Here is a 15,708-nt window from a genome sequence, read left to right as displayed (position 1 = left end):
GTAAACTAGGATCATCTTATGTTGGGAAAAGACAGAGCTGTCATTTTGGGGGCTGATTGACTGAGTTGTAGCCATTTTTTGTGTTTTCTAAGCTCAGGTGATTGTGGTGGCCATTTTGAATTAGGTTGGGTCCAAAAATTAACCAGTGGTAAATATTCCTCCAACCATCGTTGGTTGAAAGATTCATTAAAATCTGTCCAGTGGGTAATTTGCTATCAGAAAGAGTTTTTGCTAACAGAAGAATTGTTAACATCAAAGTTTAAAAGAAAGATCTAGCTAAATCTTTTTGCGCTCAGTGGCGAAAAGCATTATTGCCCACCTTTCAGCAACGGGCGATCAAAGCACTTTCACACTTCACGCACGGTGACTCACACAACCGACGTGAGCACTTCCTGTGGCATTGACATGTGTAGTGTTGCGTAGCTAATTCCGACAACTTTAAGACATGCCGAGACACATGGGGACACTCATTAAGCACCGACCGTGGACATTTTCAGTGGCACTAATTTAAACACCTGTTACAGCTCTCTGGATCATCACTAATAACACCAAGCTGTGAGACAAGTCAAACCTAAATCAGGCCGTCAATGTCAAATATTGCACGTCAGCGTAATGAGAAGTAAGAAGAGAATATCAAGTAAAGCCAAAATGTTCTGCTGACATGAGACTGATAAGAACCAAACAGCAGAATGGAAGCTTTAAACACCCCTCATAAGAGGGGTTTTCACTGTTTTATGTGTTTCTAGCATTTTGCAAACAGGTATAAAGGTGTAAATTTTGAACCATATTCAAGACTATTGTTTTGGATACATCCCTTTCTTATTCCCTTGTTTAAAGTTAAAAATGGTTTCTGAGAAACACAGATGCCTCTACTCCATTCAGGCACACTTTTGGCTACAGAAATGTGACTATGACATGCTGCGGCATTATATTTGTCCTGTCACACCTTTTGCATTAATGTCATTGTATAACAAATGTATGTATTGACATTTTAATGAAAAAGCATTTTAAGATGACAAATACTGTCAATTTTGTGAAAGTATGGCAGGCCAGTTTAGCATTTAATTGCTCCTCCTCTCCACAACCAACATTTCAGTTCTCAAATGTCATAAGACAGATGTTGTCCTCTTTAGGCTTTCAACGTACATAACCATTCCTTCCTAATCAATATTGTGGATATCTGAAATGAAGAAACTCACTTTTTGAATATCTACAGTGTTGTTACTAAACATAAGTTTCTGTCTAGATGTCCAAAACAAAACAAACTATTTCAGATTAAATTTAAAAAGAAGGGTTTTAACTTTTAAAAAGGTCAACCTAATATTCATAACATTATTCCAGATCTCAGTGACTGGAAAAGCAACAATGTCATTAAAAATGTCTGAATACCTATTCTGGACACACATTAAGAACTTGTAGTTTCATGATAAGTTCTTTTGACTTGCCAAAGTTAATCAGTCTTTTTCTTTTCTTTATCTGTGACTGTATTTTAATTTTCCACCAGCTTCCTCTTTTTGTGTCACGCGCATGTCAATGATCATATGACAAGAAACAAAGAGCAGCTGATAGCAAGAGGTATATCGCCGTGGCTTTTTTTTGTTTGTTTGTTTATTGAACTCGCGCTAAATAAATCATATGTAGCCAATTCAGAGGTTATTTAGAGCTTAAACATATCGCTAAACGGTTCTGTCTGAAGCCTATGTCTTGAGGATAGTAATATGTACGTATCTTTGAAGTATAATTTCGTTTGGCTGCTCTTTTTCTTTCTTTCACTAGCTACTTAGCTAGCTCTGTAGTGCGCATGTGCGATGCGGTATCAGTTCGCAGGGAACTATCTTGCCGCGTCAAGTTAAATTCTGCACGAACTTTCGGTTTCCGCGACTTGGAGGTGCTGTCCGGGTGGCAGATGTTCAGCGTTTAAAACAGCAGGTCCTCCCTCTTGTTCTGTAGGGCTTTTGTGTGTTTTGTAGGAAGCAGTTAACTCGACAGCGAATGACGATGCGTTTCAGCGCTGTCTGTGTGTGTGCGCTCCTGCTTTTTTGGGTCGAGGGGTCTCGGAGTGACACACCGGCCAACTGCACCTACGAGGACCTGCTGGGGACATGGGTGTTCCAGGTGTCCAAGGGAGGACACGACAGGACCGTGAACTGCTCGGCCGAAGGTAAACGGCGAGCACGCAAATGGCTTTTGTGAAAAGGGACATTTAAAAAGTCCAATGACTGTAGATGTCACGTGACACACTGGGGCCTGTTGTCATTTGAAGTGTGACTCTTAATTAAATGCTACTTTCTCTCCCTCGGAACAGATGCAGAAATAACACTTCTAGATCAGGGGTTTGGAAGGAAACCCCCCTTGTAAATGTGTGTTTTTCTCCTCACTCAGCCCCAGGTGAGACCACAGTGACTGTGACCCTGGAGAAGCTGGCTGTAGCCACAGATGAGCTGGGGAACACCGGCTTCTTCACCCTCATCTACAACCAGGGCTTCGAGGTGGTCATCAGTGGCTACAAGTGGTTCGCCTTCTTCAAGGTAAGGGTGGAAAAAGACTCATCCGATCTTAACACAGCTCTTGGTGTTTGAAGGAAAAAGAAAAAAAAAAAACACTTTTGATGTGGGTTCAAACTATGTAGATTGTATTCTATTTTTAGACAGTCATTGGTTTCACTTTTCCTCATTTCCTCCTCCTTCGTATAGCGAGATCCTATCTGTAGAATGAGCTCAGTTGAGTTGCGGTGACAATCATTTTCTTTGAGTCTTTCAAATTATCACATGACCCAGAGCTGAGGGACTTTTTGTTCCGCCACATGCATTATGATTTATTCATGTCTGGTTCAACTTCCTCCTTGTCTGATTCTTACGAAAAGCACATTCTGGTACGTTGGCCAGTTCGACACCTGAGCAGGAGCTCATAATTCCTTTTGCAAAGCAAACACCTGAGTGCTTTACTGAAAGGAGCTTCACCTGTATATTGAAGACTTTTTTTACTTTAAAATGTTTATATTTTGGAACAGAAAGCCTTAAAATGTGGCTCTTCTGACCCTTTCAGTACAAGCAGGAAGGCTCCAAAGTGACCAGTTACTGCGACCAGACCCTGCCGGGCTGGGTCCATGACGTCCTGGGCCAGAACTGGGCCTGTTTCGTGGGGAAGAAGGTCAACCCGGTGCCACCCAGAACTGACTTTACACCGGCCTTCAGCAGCGGGTACGGATTTGACCACTTAGTGGATTTATTTTTAATGGTAAAGGAACACAAAACGGTTGACTCACTGACTAAGTGGCAGATGAGGAAAACTGTTTTGGCATTCCCCCCCAACACACACACACTCTATGATGTAGGTTTGATTTTCTCGCCCACCTGATGTTTTAGCTACAAGATGAATTTGCATCAGATGAACCAGATTTGAGTGCAGTTATTGAGCAGGTGGTCCACATTAACACACTTTCAGACGGCATTAAGCTTCTTCCTGCATGTGGCCATTCCTGTTGGACTGAAGCCCGGTTATTAAGTGGCACATTTCTGGTTTTTAAGATCTGACTTATTTTTTTCTTTTTTTAGTTAAACGATTCTCTAAAACCACAATTTATTTATTTATTTTTCGGTTTTGGTCCCGCCAGTTTAACACCATTAAATTTGCTCTTTTCTCGCCTCCAAAACTCAGTAATTTCACCATTTCGTTGGTCAGGTTTGCAAGGAACAACCCCTGATGCAGACTTGCAAACTTTAGTAGTGCCTAGTAAATCATACCCCGACAATAAAGAGTAGTGTTTTTTGGCAACTTCAAACAGATGCCTCCCCACCCCCAAAAAATATAAAAAATCAATAAAAGGCTATTAGAATATAGAACAAGTTTTGTAAGGTCTGCCTGGTACATTACTCAGTTTTTAGGGTCATAAAGAAACAGGTGTTACCAGAAACATTAGAGATCTGGAAGACTGTTCAACTTCCTCATAAGAACGTAAAAAAACAAAAACAAACAAACATTAGCATCTATACTGAAGTTTGCTGGTTGTTTTGTGCTTCCACTTTAATCGAGGGAACGTGTCTTAGCAGCACATGGGACTTCAGGTCTTTGTGTCTGTTGAACACTGGCTCCAAATTTGGACAGAAACCACTCTTAAGGACAAAAAAAAGAGCTGGATTTACAGTGACTGGAGGGCCACGCTGACAGGCTAAATCTTTAAAAGACGTGAAGCATTTTAACTTGCTTCACAGACAAGCCAGTGAGTGTGCATCATGTTTGGCAGAGGTGAGATTTACCAGCAGTCAGAGAAACCTGTTCAGGCTGAAAATGGGAGGAGGGTGCTCGAGAAGAACACAAGACGTTCCCATTGTCGCGACCTGTACAGGGGAGTACTTCAACAACTACTACAGGAGACATGAAATGTGTCAATTAAAAACAATAACTGTTCAAAATTTGAAGCCTTTAATTCGAAATCTACAATGCAGGTAATGCAATAACGGTTCATTACAGCCAATATAAACCTTGCCTTTTCAGCATGTCTACTTTTATTTGACATTAGTGCAAACATAAACAGGAAAATATTAGGAATAAAGTCAAAAACTAGGTGGTTTGTATTCTTTTTAAGCGTTCAGCTGCAGGCACTTAACTGCCAGGCAGGTGTTTGTGTAATCTGGACCCTGATCACCGTCTGCTTGTTTGTTTTTTCTGTTTTTTGGGTTGTTAAGTCATCATCATCATCGTCATCATCATCTCTTGCATCATTTCCTCCCCTCCAGGCAGCCCCACAGGATGTACAAACCCAACCCGGACTTCATCGACTTGATCAACTCTGTTCAGACGTCCTGGAAGGCCGCGGTGTATCCGGAACACAAGACGTTCACTTTGCAGGAGCTGCAGCGCAGAGCAGGGGGCCCTGCCTCCCGGATTCCCATGTGAGTGTTCACTCCTGCCACTGATTGGTTCCTCGGGGAGGGCAGCGGCGTCCAATCCTGGTTTCTGGAGGAACGCTATCCCGTGTGTTTTAGTCGTTTCCCTGCTCTTCAGCAGGTCTTCAGGCTCTTCGGAAGCCTGTTAATCCCTCAGTCATTCAAAGCAGAGAAACACCTAAAACATGCAGGATAGAGGCCCTAAAGAACCAGGACTGGACACCTCTGAGGCAGGGGAAAAACGTGTAATTAACCGATGATTAGCTTTTTCTGTTAATTCACTATTCATGTGATAGACTCGCAAGTCTTCATTCACTAAACTTCCAGTTTTATGCTTTCATTTCAGCTCAGATATTTGCTTATTTGTTTTTTTTTTTTCTCTTTTAGGCGTGCTCGCCCCATGCCTGCGAACGCCAATTTAGCCAAGATGGCCGCATCTCTGCCTGAGCACTGGGATTGGAGGAATGTGAATGGGGTTAACTTTGTCAGCCCTGTGAGAAATCAAGGTGACTTTTCTTTTAATTTTATTTTTGTCCTGTACAAACTTTAAACACTACAATTTTACTGTTAAGCCATTAAGCCTGTTTAAGAAATTAGCATTATATGCACAAAACCGTGGCTGTATTGTGTTTGTATTGAGTTATACCTGGCAGGAGGTGTAAGGGCCAGACTTTAGCAGCTCACCTCCCTCTCTCTTGGCACGCCGGGGTCTGCCCGCCGCTCTCCTCGTGTTTTCTGCACGGTCTGGTGTGCGAGTGAGGAGATTATGCGGGCTGAGTACTCTGAGTGCCTGAGAGGGTCTTTGTAGGGTGGGCTTTAAGAGTCTGGAGAGAGCTGAAGTGGTTCAGGCGAAGCCCTCTAAGCCACAGAGCGGGCTCCTGGAGCTTATTTTGCTGTAATGTTAGAAGTCAAGTGGACTTTTTTTTTTTTTTTTTTTTAGGATCTACTGCTGTTCACAAAAGTTGGTTGAAGAGAGAAAAGTGTTCTGGTTGGTCTTAGTAAGGAGTGACAGCAAACAGAATCAGAGCTCCCATATTAATGCTTTATTAACGTACCCCAGACACAGAAGGCAAATCTGTAAAGTTATATAGTTTTTGATAACTGCATGTACTGTAAAATTAAATCTTGCATTTCAGGTTCGGAGCATTCATCAGTCTGTATTGGATGTACTAAAAGAAAATGCAGTGTTTACTCCACATGTTTGCATGTAGATTCAATACCATTTTTTTTTTTTTTAGTTTAAGATAAATAAGCAATAGATTAGACCTTTTACATTTAAGAGCCATTGTTAACATCTTTCTTTCTAAAAGATTTATATAAAGCCACAAAATCTTGTCGCGGCAATCTATTTGAGTTTTAATAAAACACACTTGATAATTTTTTTTTTTTTTTTTAGAAAAATACTATATATGTAGTATAATTTTATAAGGCATTGTGAAATTCTATTTTTTTTTAGATTTTTTAAATGTTAACACAAATGAGGAAAACCTTTTTATAGTTTTATACCAGAAAATCTTTCTTTTTCTTTTTAAATGTACCCTGAACTTTTTGACTAACTAACTCTCATATTTGTGGAAATTCGTGAGGACTTTTTCATTCATATTGAGTCGTAAATAATTGGTCTCAGTACCACGAATCTGCATAGAATCAGTCATTTGTTAAATCTCAGTTTGTTGCATCGGATCAGGATTAAAGGCTAACTTGCGTCGTGATTTAAGGGCTGAATCGTATCTCCTCGTATTGCTTTTTTACCACTGATGTATCTTTTTAATGAATCAAATCGTTGGCGGCATATTGAGATGTGTATCCCATCAGCCCCTGACCAGAAACGCACAACCCCAGTGTATGCAAAATGAAACTTCTTAAAGCACCCTTTCCAGTAGTCTGTTTAAATATAAACACGGTCGAAGTTACGAGGAGCCTTCAGAGGAGCGATAGAGCCACAGGTGGAGGAGCTCTGGACTGGAGGGTAATGATGCATTTTTCTCTTTGTCTGCTAAATATCCGAAGCTGTTCTCACACATCCGCTGCAAGTTTGAGATTTAAGATTGCTGCACGGACTGGAGCGCCGAGGGCTTCTCGTGTTGATTTATAGATCCAGCTCCACGGTAATATCTGAGTTACCGCGAGTGATTTGTGCGCGCCGATAACAGCTGTTTCCACAACCTAACCCCCCCCCTTTCCCCCTATCTTGTTCGAGATTTCATATAGGTGCAGAATATATCTGATAGTGACATCAGAACAACAACATTCATAAGCGCAGATGAACAGAAAGGACCGTCCGTCTTCTTATCTTTTTCCCACGTGCCGTAAACAAAGCAGCCGTTCCCACTGTGTCTCTGTGCGTCATAAACCTGCCTCCTTTGGGCTCTAAAGAAAAGCCACCCCGGAGTATTTCTTGTTGCGAGAATGAATCTCAAGCAGGAAAGCAGCAGAGAATGGCTGAATTTTTGCACGTTCTTCCAAATATGTTTTCAGCGCGTCATTACAGTGGACTGGAGATGTGAGAGCATCTGTATTGAATGGCCTCTTCTGCTTAAGAGAAAAAAAAAAAAAAAAACTCTGTCGTTCTTCTTTTAAACTCCTGACAGTTTTTCCACCTCAGGGTCAACAGGCCTTTTGAAAATAACTCATCTTTACAAGTAACCAATCTCAACTTCTAAAGAAAAATGTTTAAGAGTTTCTTAGAATTTCATCATCAATGAACCGCTCTCTGAACTGGAGGGTCTTCTGAGAACAGCCTCAGATGCTTCTCAGATTAGTCTTGAGCGCAGGCCCGGAGGAGGGCTCGCGACGACATTACCCAACCCTGAAGAAGCAAAAATCTGACTGGGGACCTGACAAAGATGTGAAAGAAAATAAATAAATAGCAGGCGGGGATAGAAAAACAGGAATCAAGTGCAACAGTAAAACAAGCAGCTGCCTTTTTTATGGACTTCTTTTTTTATTTTTCTTCTTGTCGTGGAAGATTAAAACTACATAAATGTGATGTTGCAGTGTAACCTATCCCTGTTTTTGGAGTGTGGATCATGTCCTTCCTGTGGGTATTTGCCCCCGAAAGACTTCAAGTTGATTTAAAACACTAATTTTAAAGGCAGATCTGAGTCAGTGGGTTCGTACTCAGCTGATTTTTGTTCTGTATCCGGCGTCTCTCCCGCTGCGATGATGCGGTCTTTTATAGGAAGCCATCTGCTATAAAAGTGCACGACAGGCGCTCCTGACTGGAACAGGAACAAGTGAGTGTATTTAACGTTAAGCAGCGTCACCAGGTCCTGTGAGACTGCTGTAACTGGGCGTCATGTGGGTCAAATGCGACACCTTGAACCGTCCCATAAACTGCAGCGGCTGAACTCTCCCATCTAGTTTGGATCTTAAACGCATTGGAAGATTATTACACCTTTTTATTGTTATGAAAAGCAAAAGGGTTTCGGACCCAAATGAACTCCCATATGTCTCACTTTGAATCGTTACTGTGAATAAATCTCCCCTGTACGTTGTTTGGCCTTGAAAAGCGTTTTTATTAGGAACTGGTGCCTGATATTATTTATGCTAACTACCTTTCTATAGTCTGCGTTTGTCTCTGTGCCCCACTCGATTGTTATGCATTGCCTGTGGTGGTTTGGGTAAACTGTGGCAGGAGAATTACAGAAACGCTTAGTGCTAAATGCTGCAGTGCATTCTTAAAGAAATGCCCTAAAGCTTTGGGTTTCAGCCGCGTTGCTTTGGTTTTGCAGCATTTCTGAACTCTTTTTTTTTTTTTTTTTTTTTTTTTTTTAAATATATTCATTAAAACCTTTTTTAATAATCAGTGAGGATTTGTTTACTTCATGTTGCCAATAAGTTCTGATTTAATGTTGTTGTTCTGTTTCACAGCTGTGTGAATCTGTGTGTGTGTGTGATTTTCAGCCTCGTGCGGAAGCTGCTACTCCTTCGCCACAATGGGAATGCTGGAAGCTCGCGTTCGAATCCTCACGAACAACACGGACGCTCCCGTCCTCAGCCCCCAACAAGTGGTCTCCTGTTCTGAATACTCTCAAGGTGAATGAATCCGCAGAGATAAAAACCTGTTTCTCTTAACCATCTCCCGCTGTAGTTGTATTACTGGTATGAATAGTTGATGCAGAAAATATCATCTCTGTAGGATATTCATACCGTGTTGAAGGCTAAAATCGTGGCAAAAATTGTGTATTTCTGTATGAGAGGAATTTTTGAAGCAATTAGGATTTAATTAGTTTTCAGTATTTGTCCTTGCTGCCTTCAGGTTTTTCATAAAGGCTCTGATTTAAACATAAAAAAATAAAAATCTCCAAATAGCTTACTTGAAAATCAGTGTTTTGCATCTGAAATCTCCGCTTTGTTCTCCTCCTTTTTATGAAGGTTGCGATGGAGGCTTCCCGTACCTGATCGGGAAGTACACTCAGGATTTTGGCATCGTGGAGGAGTCGTGCTTTCCCTACACCGCGAAGGACTCGCCGTGCGGCGTGCCTCAGAGCTGCGGCCGAAGGTACACAGCGGAGTACAGCTACGTGGGCGGCTTTTATGGAGGCTGCAGCCAGACGGCCATGATGCTGGAGGTGGTCAAGAACGGGCCTGTGGGAGTCGCTTTGGAGGTACGATGGCCTGCTTGCCGTTTCTGTGCGTTCGTTAGCAAATCCAGGCTGTAAGGTGTCGGTCTTTGACAGAAGAGACAGCTGGACTGTGAGAGATCATCCTGGACCAAAAGAAACACAAATCTCATACTTAAGAAAACACATTTGAACTGTTAATAAGTGGCTCCAATTCATCCTACAGGTGTATGGGTGGGCCGGTTTGAGCATAACTATCAGTTTCCCAATACTGCAATATAAAAAATACTGATTTATATAGAAAGAAAGCTACTACAGCTGTCACTACTATTTTCATTCATATTAATAGATCTGTTAGATCAGGGGTGTCAAACGCAGTTATACAAGGGGGGCCAAAATTAAAAACTTGTCTCGATCAATGTTTTTTTTAAAAAATACATAAATTAACCTTGGTTTTAGATGTAATGTCAAATGATTTATAGGAATGTCAAATAGCTTTTTCCACTTACATATTGCATAGAATTATGAGCAAACATACTTTAATGAACAAAGAAAATTACATCAAACGTTAAAATTATATCATTAGCGTTATCTATTGAAACTGCTAAAAAGCCCTCAACAAAAATCTGATCGTACAGCCCAGGCCTCCCTTGAAAAAGAGATCTGTGATGTCAGTGGGACTTGCCTGGTTAAATAAAGGTTAAAAAAGAAAATTTAAAAAATTATCTTGGGTGGGGAGGGGCAGATAAAATGTTACAAAGGGCCGGATCTGGCCCGTGAGCCTTGACTTTGACACGTGTGTTAGGTACTTAAACTTTGATGCACAGATGAGGAGAGTTGAAGAAAACAGGTGTGTGTTTGACAGCTCTCTTTAAAATCAACACTCAGCAAAAAAAAAAAAAAAAGAGCCAGAATGACATTTTTAAACGTTTTTGTTTACAGATGAACAAAATGGCAGAAGAGTACAATATAGTATATATTTTTTCTTGTACAGAAAATAATTTTCTACCTTTTGCTCCTTTCTAAATAGAAATGTGAACAGGAAAGAAACCCGTTTCGATGTTTGCCCACAGGTCTACCCTGACTTCATGCACTACAAGGGCGGCATCTACCACCACACGGGCCTCCGAGACTCCCTTAACCCCTTCGAGCTGACCAACCACGCAGTGCTGCTGGTGGGCTACGGCAGCTGCCCGAAAACCGGAGAGAAGTACTGGATCGTCAAGAACAGCTGGGGCGCCACCTGGGGCGAGAACGGCTACTTCCGTATCCGCAGAGGCAGCGACGAGTGCGCCATCGAGAGCATCGCCGTCACCGCCAAGCCCATCCCCAAACTGTAGAGGCTCTCAGAGGGGAGGAGACGGGCGCTTTTAAATGATGCTTCTGAATCACCAAAACCAAATCTGTTCTCCATGTAGCTTTAGGAAGGTGAAATTTGACTTCATTCAACACTAAACGTCACTTTATCTTAAGTACAATTGGCGTAAAATGTGCACATTAACATGAAAAGTTACCAATTTGAGTTGTTTTTAATCCAAAACCCGAATCTGGACTATTTTAGGTTATGAATTTTTAAACATTTTTAGCATTTTTAGTTAGTTTTAAATAATTTACCAGTTGTCAAATTCTTAAACCTTCACAAAAGGGACTCTAAACTGTTTGGCAGCTCATTGAAAATGGCTAAAGAACTTTTAGCTGTACAAAATATTTCAGCTCCCAACCACTGTAATTGGGAAATATTTTGTTTATACTAGAATGTTGGCATTAAAAACTTGTATGTTAAACAATTTTCTACAAGTATTTACACACACACACACTCGTTTCCAGTAAATCTAGTGCCTTTTAGCTGATCTAACTGTTGTTGACGCTGAATGTTGAACTCACTCCATCGCCCTCCTTCCTCTTTGACGTTTGCTGATTTCTCCAATCGTTTTCAAGTATTAATTTTAAGGCTGTGTCTGCCTGCATGAAAACCCGGATACTAAAGGGATCGTTGCGTACTGTGACGGTGGTGTACTTGTCCTTGTTGGTGACATTTGATTCGTCTGGTGCAGGACTTTGATCTTTCTCTGTTTCAGGGAATCACAGTGGAGAATTGATGTATCGAATGTCCCTGCGTCAAACTGACTCTGTGGCTCGTTCTGGATTGTTCCCTTAAGAGCATTTAAAAGGAATTTACTCTCAATAAAGGGATGCAGCGCACTGAAGTACATTTATTTGGTTTGTTTCCTTTTTTTTTTTTGTTTCAAAGAACTCACCAGTTTAACCTTTGTACTGACAAATGCAGGACAGAAGTTTTCCATGCTCCGAATGTTTGTCCATTTTAGCTTTTTTAACTTTTTCTGTTTTGGCATTGTTAAAAAAATCATTAATGATTTTTATTTTGATTAACAGGTCGTTTACCACATTGATCAAGTCATTTTTAACCACTTGGCTAATGAGTTTGTAGAGTCCTTCAGCGGCGAGTCTTATGACCTGTGAAATCAAAGCCATAATAGCTGTCAAAAGGTGTAATTTTTCAGTGTTTTTGATTGTATTTTTTTGCTTTTAGCACAATTTCTACATCAAATGCTTATTTTGGGGTTATTGTAACTCAAAACTCATCTGGGTTTTTGAAAAATTGCGTTAGAAAACAGCAAATATTCCTCGCCTTTGTTTTCTTACAGCTCATCGGCATATAATCTGAGCTCCAACTTCTATTTTAACTCCCTCCACTGCTCAGTTTATTCTCCAAAATGACTCGGCTTCTGTTGACTCTTCATCCTCAGAAGAAGAATTTTACCTTTTTTCTTTCCACCTGGCGTCTCTGATTCCATCGTTCTCTCTTTGACTCCGTTTACATCCGAAGATTATTTTACCGACCTGATATCCATCATGTGCTGAGACCATCCGAAGTGAACACGTCGATGTTAGAATGTAAACAACCAACTCGTAATTGTTGAATTGTTGATTTCACTCATTTATTACAAATTATACTGTAGGCTTTAGTAGAGGATAATGTGTGTTTAGTGGTTTGTTTTTATCATAGATTATACACATATAGTAAAATTAAAACTCCATTTCTCCAGACTGGGGGCATTTAATGACCTATACACAACAGGTAAGATATTAACTATTTATAATTATTCCACAGAACCCCGCTTCAAAACATCTAAACTAAATGAACAGATTTCATTTTCTGAAAATAAATGTGGTAAATAAACTATACAATGAGACTTTAATTTTTGCGTGGTGTTTTTTAAGTCTAATATTGTCTTTACTAAAGTAATAAATGCTGCTTCAGATTATTCACAGTATAGTTTACCTATTTAGTCTTTTAGTTAATTTGTAATTTTTTTTTGCAGTCAGACTACTGCATTCTTGCTTTTTTCTACTGATATGTTTGTTTTAGCTCTTGCCTACAGCTTTGTTAATTTGACCTATTAGCTACTATTTTAGGTAACTTTACCTTTTGAATATGGCTTTGCAATTTTTAGCTTTTATCTACTATTTTGCTAACTTTTGCTCTATCTACCATTTTGCTAGTTGTAGCTTTTAGCTACTTTCATGCTAATTTTACTTCTAACTATGCTTCTGTAAAGTTTAGCTACTATTTTGCTTTTTTCAACTTTTATCTGTGGGTTTAATTTTAGAGTTTAATGACCGTTACTAATTTGAGCTTTTGGCTATCATTTTGCTAATTTTATCTTTGCTACTTTTGTGCTAATTTTACTTAACTACATAAAAAATAGCTACTAATCTGCTTATTTAATTTTACTGATTTCCACTTACTAAATTACTTTAGAGTTAACTTTACTTTTAGCTGTGGTTTTTTAAGTTTAACTTTTAGCTACGATTTTGTTCAGTTTTAACTTTTACCTGTGGTTTTGTTCATTTTAGCTTTTGGTCATAGTTTTGCAAAGTTTAGCTACTATTTTGCAAGTTTTAACATTTAGCTATGGTTTCAATGATTTTAGCTTCTGTTTTGCTTGTTTTCACATTTTATTCTTCAACATAAATTTAATTCATTCTAATCGTATTTTAGAAGAAAATATAGCTTTTTTTCCCTCCCCCTTTCGTTCTTGTCCACATGTCTCCCTTCCATCTTTCCTTGTAATGAGGGTTTTATGTTTTTATTCTCTGCCCTCCCCGGCAGCGGCCCTGCCTCAGTCACAAGGTCTGCGCTCCGCTCGTCTCTGAGGGCCGTGAACGCCTCACCTCCTCTCCTCTCCTCTCCTCTCCTCTCCTCTCCTCTCCTCTCCTCTCTCAGTCCCAGCTGAGCTCGCCCCTCTCCTCTCCTCTCCTCCTCTCCTCCTCTCTGTCCCTTGTTGTTATTTGTTTGTTTGTTTGTTTTCCCCTCTCCGACTCCTCTCCGTTCCGGTGGATTCATGCGCGGCTCTCGCCCTCCTCGCTCGCCATGCAGAACAACCACCATAAGGAGCACCTCTACAAGATCCTTGTGATAGGGGATCTGGGGGTCGGCAAGACCAGCATCATCAAGCGCTACGTGCACCACAACTTCAGCCCCAACTACCGGGCCACCATCGGGGTGGACTTCGCCCTCAAAGTCCTGAACTGGGAGCAGGAGACGGTGCGCCTGCAGCTGTGGGACATCGCAGGTGAGGGGCCAACCTTTACGCACGGCGCGCACCCAGACTATACGAGAACTGTTCTCCTTTTAAGCTACAAAATAAGGTGTGAGACAATAATAGAAGAAGTAAAATGCTCCATGAGGAATAATATGTAATAAACCAACTGTTATGTAGTTGAAAGCAACCACAACCACAACTTACTAAATCTACCAAGCAAATACAAAACTAAGTTGCTCCGAACAGTTAATAAAACTACAAACCAACACTTAAAAAAAACAAACAAACTATTTATATATTTGGAAACTAAAGCTTCCTCTAAAGTTTTCTTTTTTTTTTTTGTCCGGCATGTGTTGATGTAATCATTATATGAATTTGTTACTTAACTTTTCTTTCCAGGGTAATCTCTTCGCGCAGCAGAACAGGGAGTAGTGTGTTGCCAGATCACGTGGCTTTCTGCCGGTTGAGTTATGTGACAAGAGAAAAAAAAAATGGAGACAAAACGTGTCATAAAAAAGAACTTTACTGAAGTGGCTGCTGTGGTTTTATGATCCTCAGCGTGGATCTGTGTACCTGCTGACCATTTTGGCCCAAAAAACAAACAAAAAACACCCCAAAAAACATTAGTTTTAAGATTAGTTAACAGAACCGCCTCCGTTCTTCACCTGTATTAGATTCTTTTTTTTGCAGTATGTTTAATTTGTGGCCTGATTATAGAGAGATTTGGATGTTATTCACTTGCTCTCAGATTTGTTTCTTTTTGAAGCTGTGGTAATTAGTCGATCTAACACATTTCGCTTTTAATGTGCAACGTTTTAATTACCTTTGGCGCCTGCTGATGTGAGAAATAATGCTGGCTTTTTTTTTTTTTTTTTTTTTTTTTTTTTTTCTCTCTCTCTCTCTCTCTCTCTCTCTCTCTCTCCTGTAAGAAGTCATGTGTTTCTGACTCATGTGAGGGAGATTTGAGGCCCAGGATCTCGTATACAGAAAGCTTTTATTATTACCTAAAAAAAAAAAAACTATTTGCCTTGGAGAAAACTAGAAGTCTCGTGCTGTGCTTTAAAGGTTCCCTGCACTCCGTTAAAAAGAAGGCCTGTGCAGAAGATGAAGAGGCCCTCGTTGACGATTTGCTTCCTTGACCGATTCAAATCAGCTCTGGGGCTTCCCGTATCGACTTTTCAGTCCCGATCAGGGCACCCAAAGCTGTCAAATAATCTCCTAACTGTTTAGTGGACAAGTAAGTGGTCACATGTTGTCTGTGTTTCTTCTTTGGGTAAAAGGACAGGTTCATTTTTTTGGGGGGAGGGGGTTGATGGTGAAGTTCATCTGCTGCTACAGGTCTAATAAATCACTTTGTGTTTCCGTGCATTTCTCGGGATAAACAACTTCAGCCGGCTCTATTTTCGTCTGCCCCCTCTTTTCTCCAAGGTCTGAGCTCACAAGGTGACAGAGCTCGATTCCCAGGCTCATATCTAAAATGAGATAAGTTTAGCTCATGCCGTATTTTAATCAGCTTTTCATCCCCCTTTTTGAAGTTTCATAAATTACAGGTGCTGGTCATAAAATTAGAATATCATGAAAAAGTAGATTGATTTCAGTAATTCCATTTAAAAAGTGAAACTTGTATATTATATTCATACATTACATACAAACTCATATATTTCAAATGTTTATTTCGTTTAATTTTGA

General features: G+C 40.3%; 2 protein-coding genes across 2 annotated transcripts in view; both read left to right on the top strand.

Annotated features, from left to right (window-relative positions):
• Window positions 1–1,839: 1,839 nt before the first annotated feature.
• On the top strand, window positions 1,840–11,663 carry ctsc (cathepsin C). Its single transcript, XM_017430985.3, has 8 exons — window positions 1,840–2,161; window positions 2,383–2,528; window positions 3,046–3,200; window positions 4,737–4,892; window positions 5,274–5,392; window positions 8,793–8,924; window positions 9,264–9,496; window positions 10,525–11,663. Exons 1-8 carry the CDS (start codon window positions 1,993–1,995, stop codon window positions 10,789–10,791), a joined length of 1,377 nt encoding a protein of 458 aa, XP_017286474.1. The 5' UTR covers window positions 1,840–1,992; the 3' UTR covers window positions 10,792–11,663.
• A 2,016-nt stretch (window positions 11,664–13,679) lies between these two features.
• rab38a (RAB38a, member RAS oncogene family) overlaps window positions 13,680–15,708 on the top strand; it is a 14,472-nt gene continuing 12,443 nt past the window's right edge. Inside the window, exon 1 of the mRNA XM_017430991.2 lies at window positions 13,680–14,049. Coding sequence (XP_017286480.1) covers window positions 13,848–14,049 — 202 coding nt within the window. The 5' untranslated portion in view covers window positions 13,680–13,847. The remainder of the gene's footprint in view (window positions 14,050–15,708) is intronic.

This window comes from Kryptolebias marmoratus, linkage group LG2 (assembly GCF_001649575.2).
Source record: "Kryptolebias marmoratus isolate JLee-2015 linkage group LG2, ASM164957v2, whole genome shotgun sequence".
NCBI classification, from domain to species: Eukaryota; Metazoa; Chordata; class Actinopteri; order Cyprinodontiformes; family Rivulidae; genus Kryptolebias; species Kryptolebias marmoratus.
The sequence above is the reverse complement of the archived record's forward strand: the minus strand, read 5'-3'. Positions and strand labels throughout refer to the sequence as shown.

Bases quoted from the DNA above. Each gene is read 5' to 3' on its own strand.
- ctsc (XM_017430985.3), top strand. From the start codon at position 1,993: ATGACGATGCGTTTCAGCGCTGTCTGTGTGTGTGCGCTCCTGCTTTTT. The intron at 2,162-2,382 runs GTAAACGGCGAG...CTCCTCACTCAG, and splicing joins CGTGAACTGCTCGGCCGAAG to CCCCAGGTGAGACCACAGTG. The intron at 9,497-10,524 runs GTACGATGGCCT...GTTTGCCCACAG, and splicing joins CTGTGGGAGTCGCTTTGGAG to GTCTACCCTGACTTCATGCA.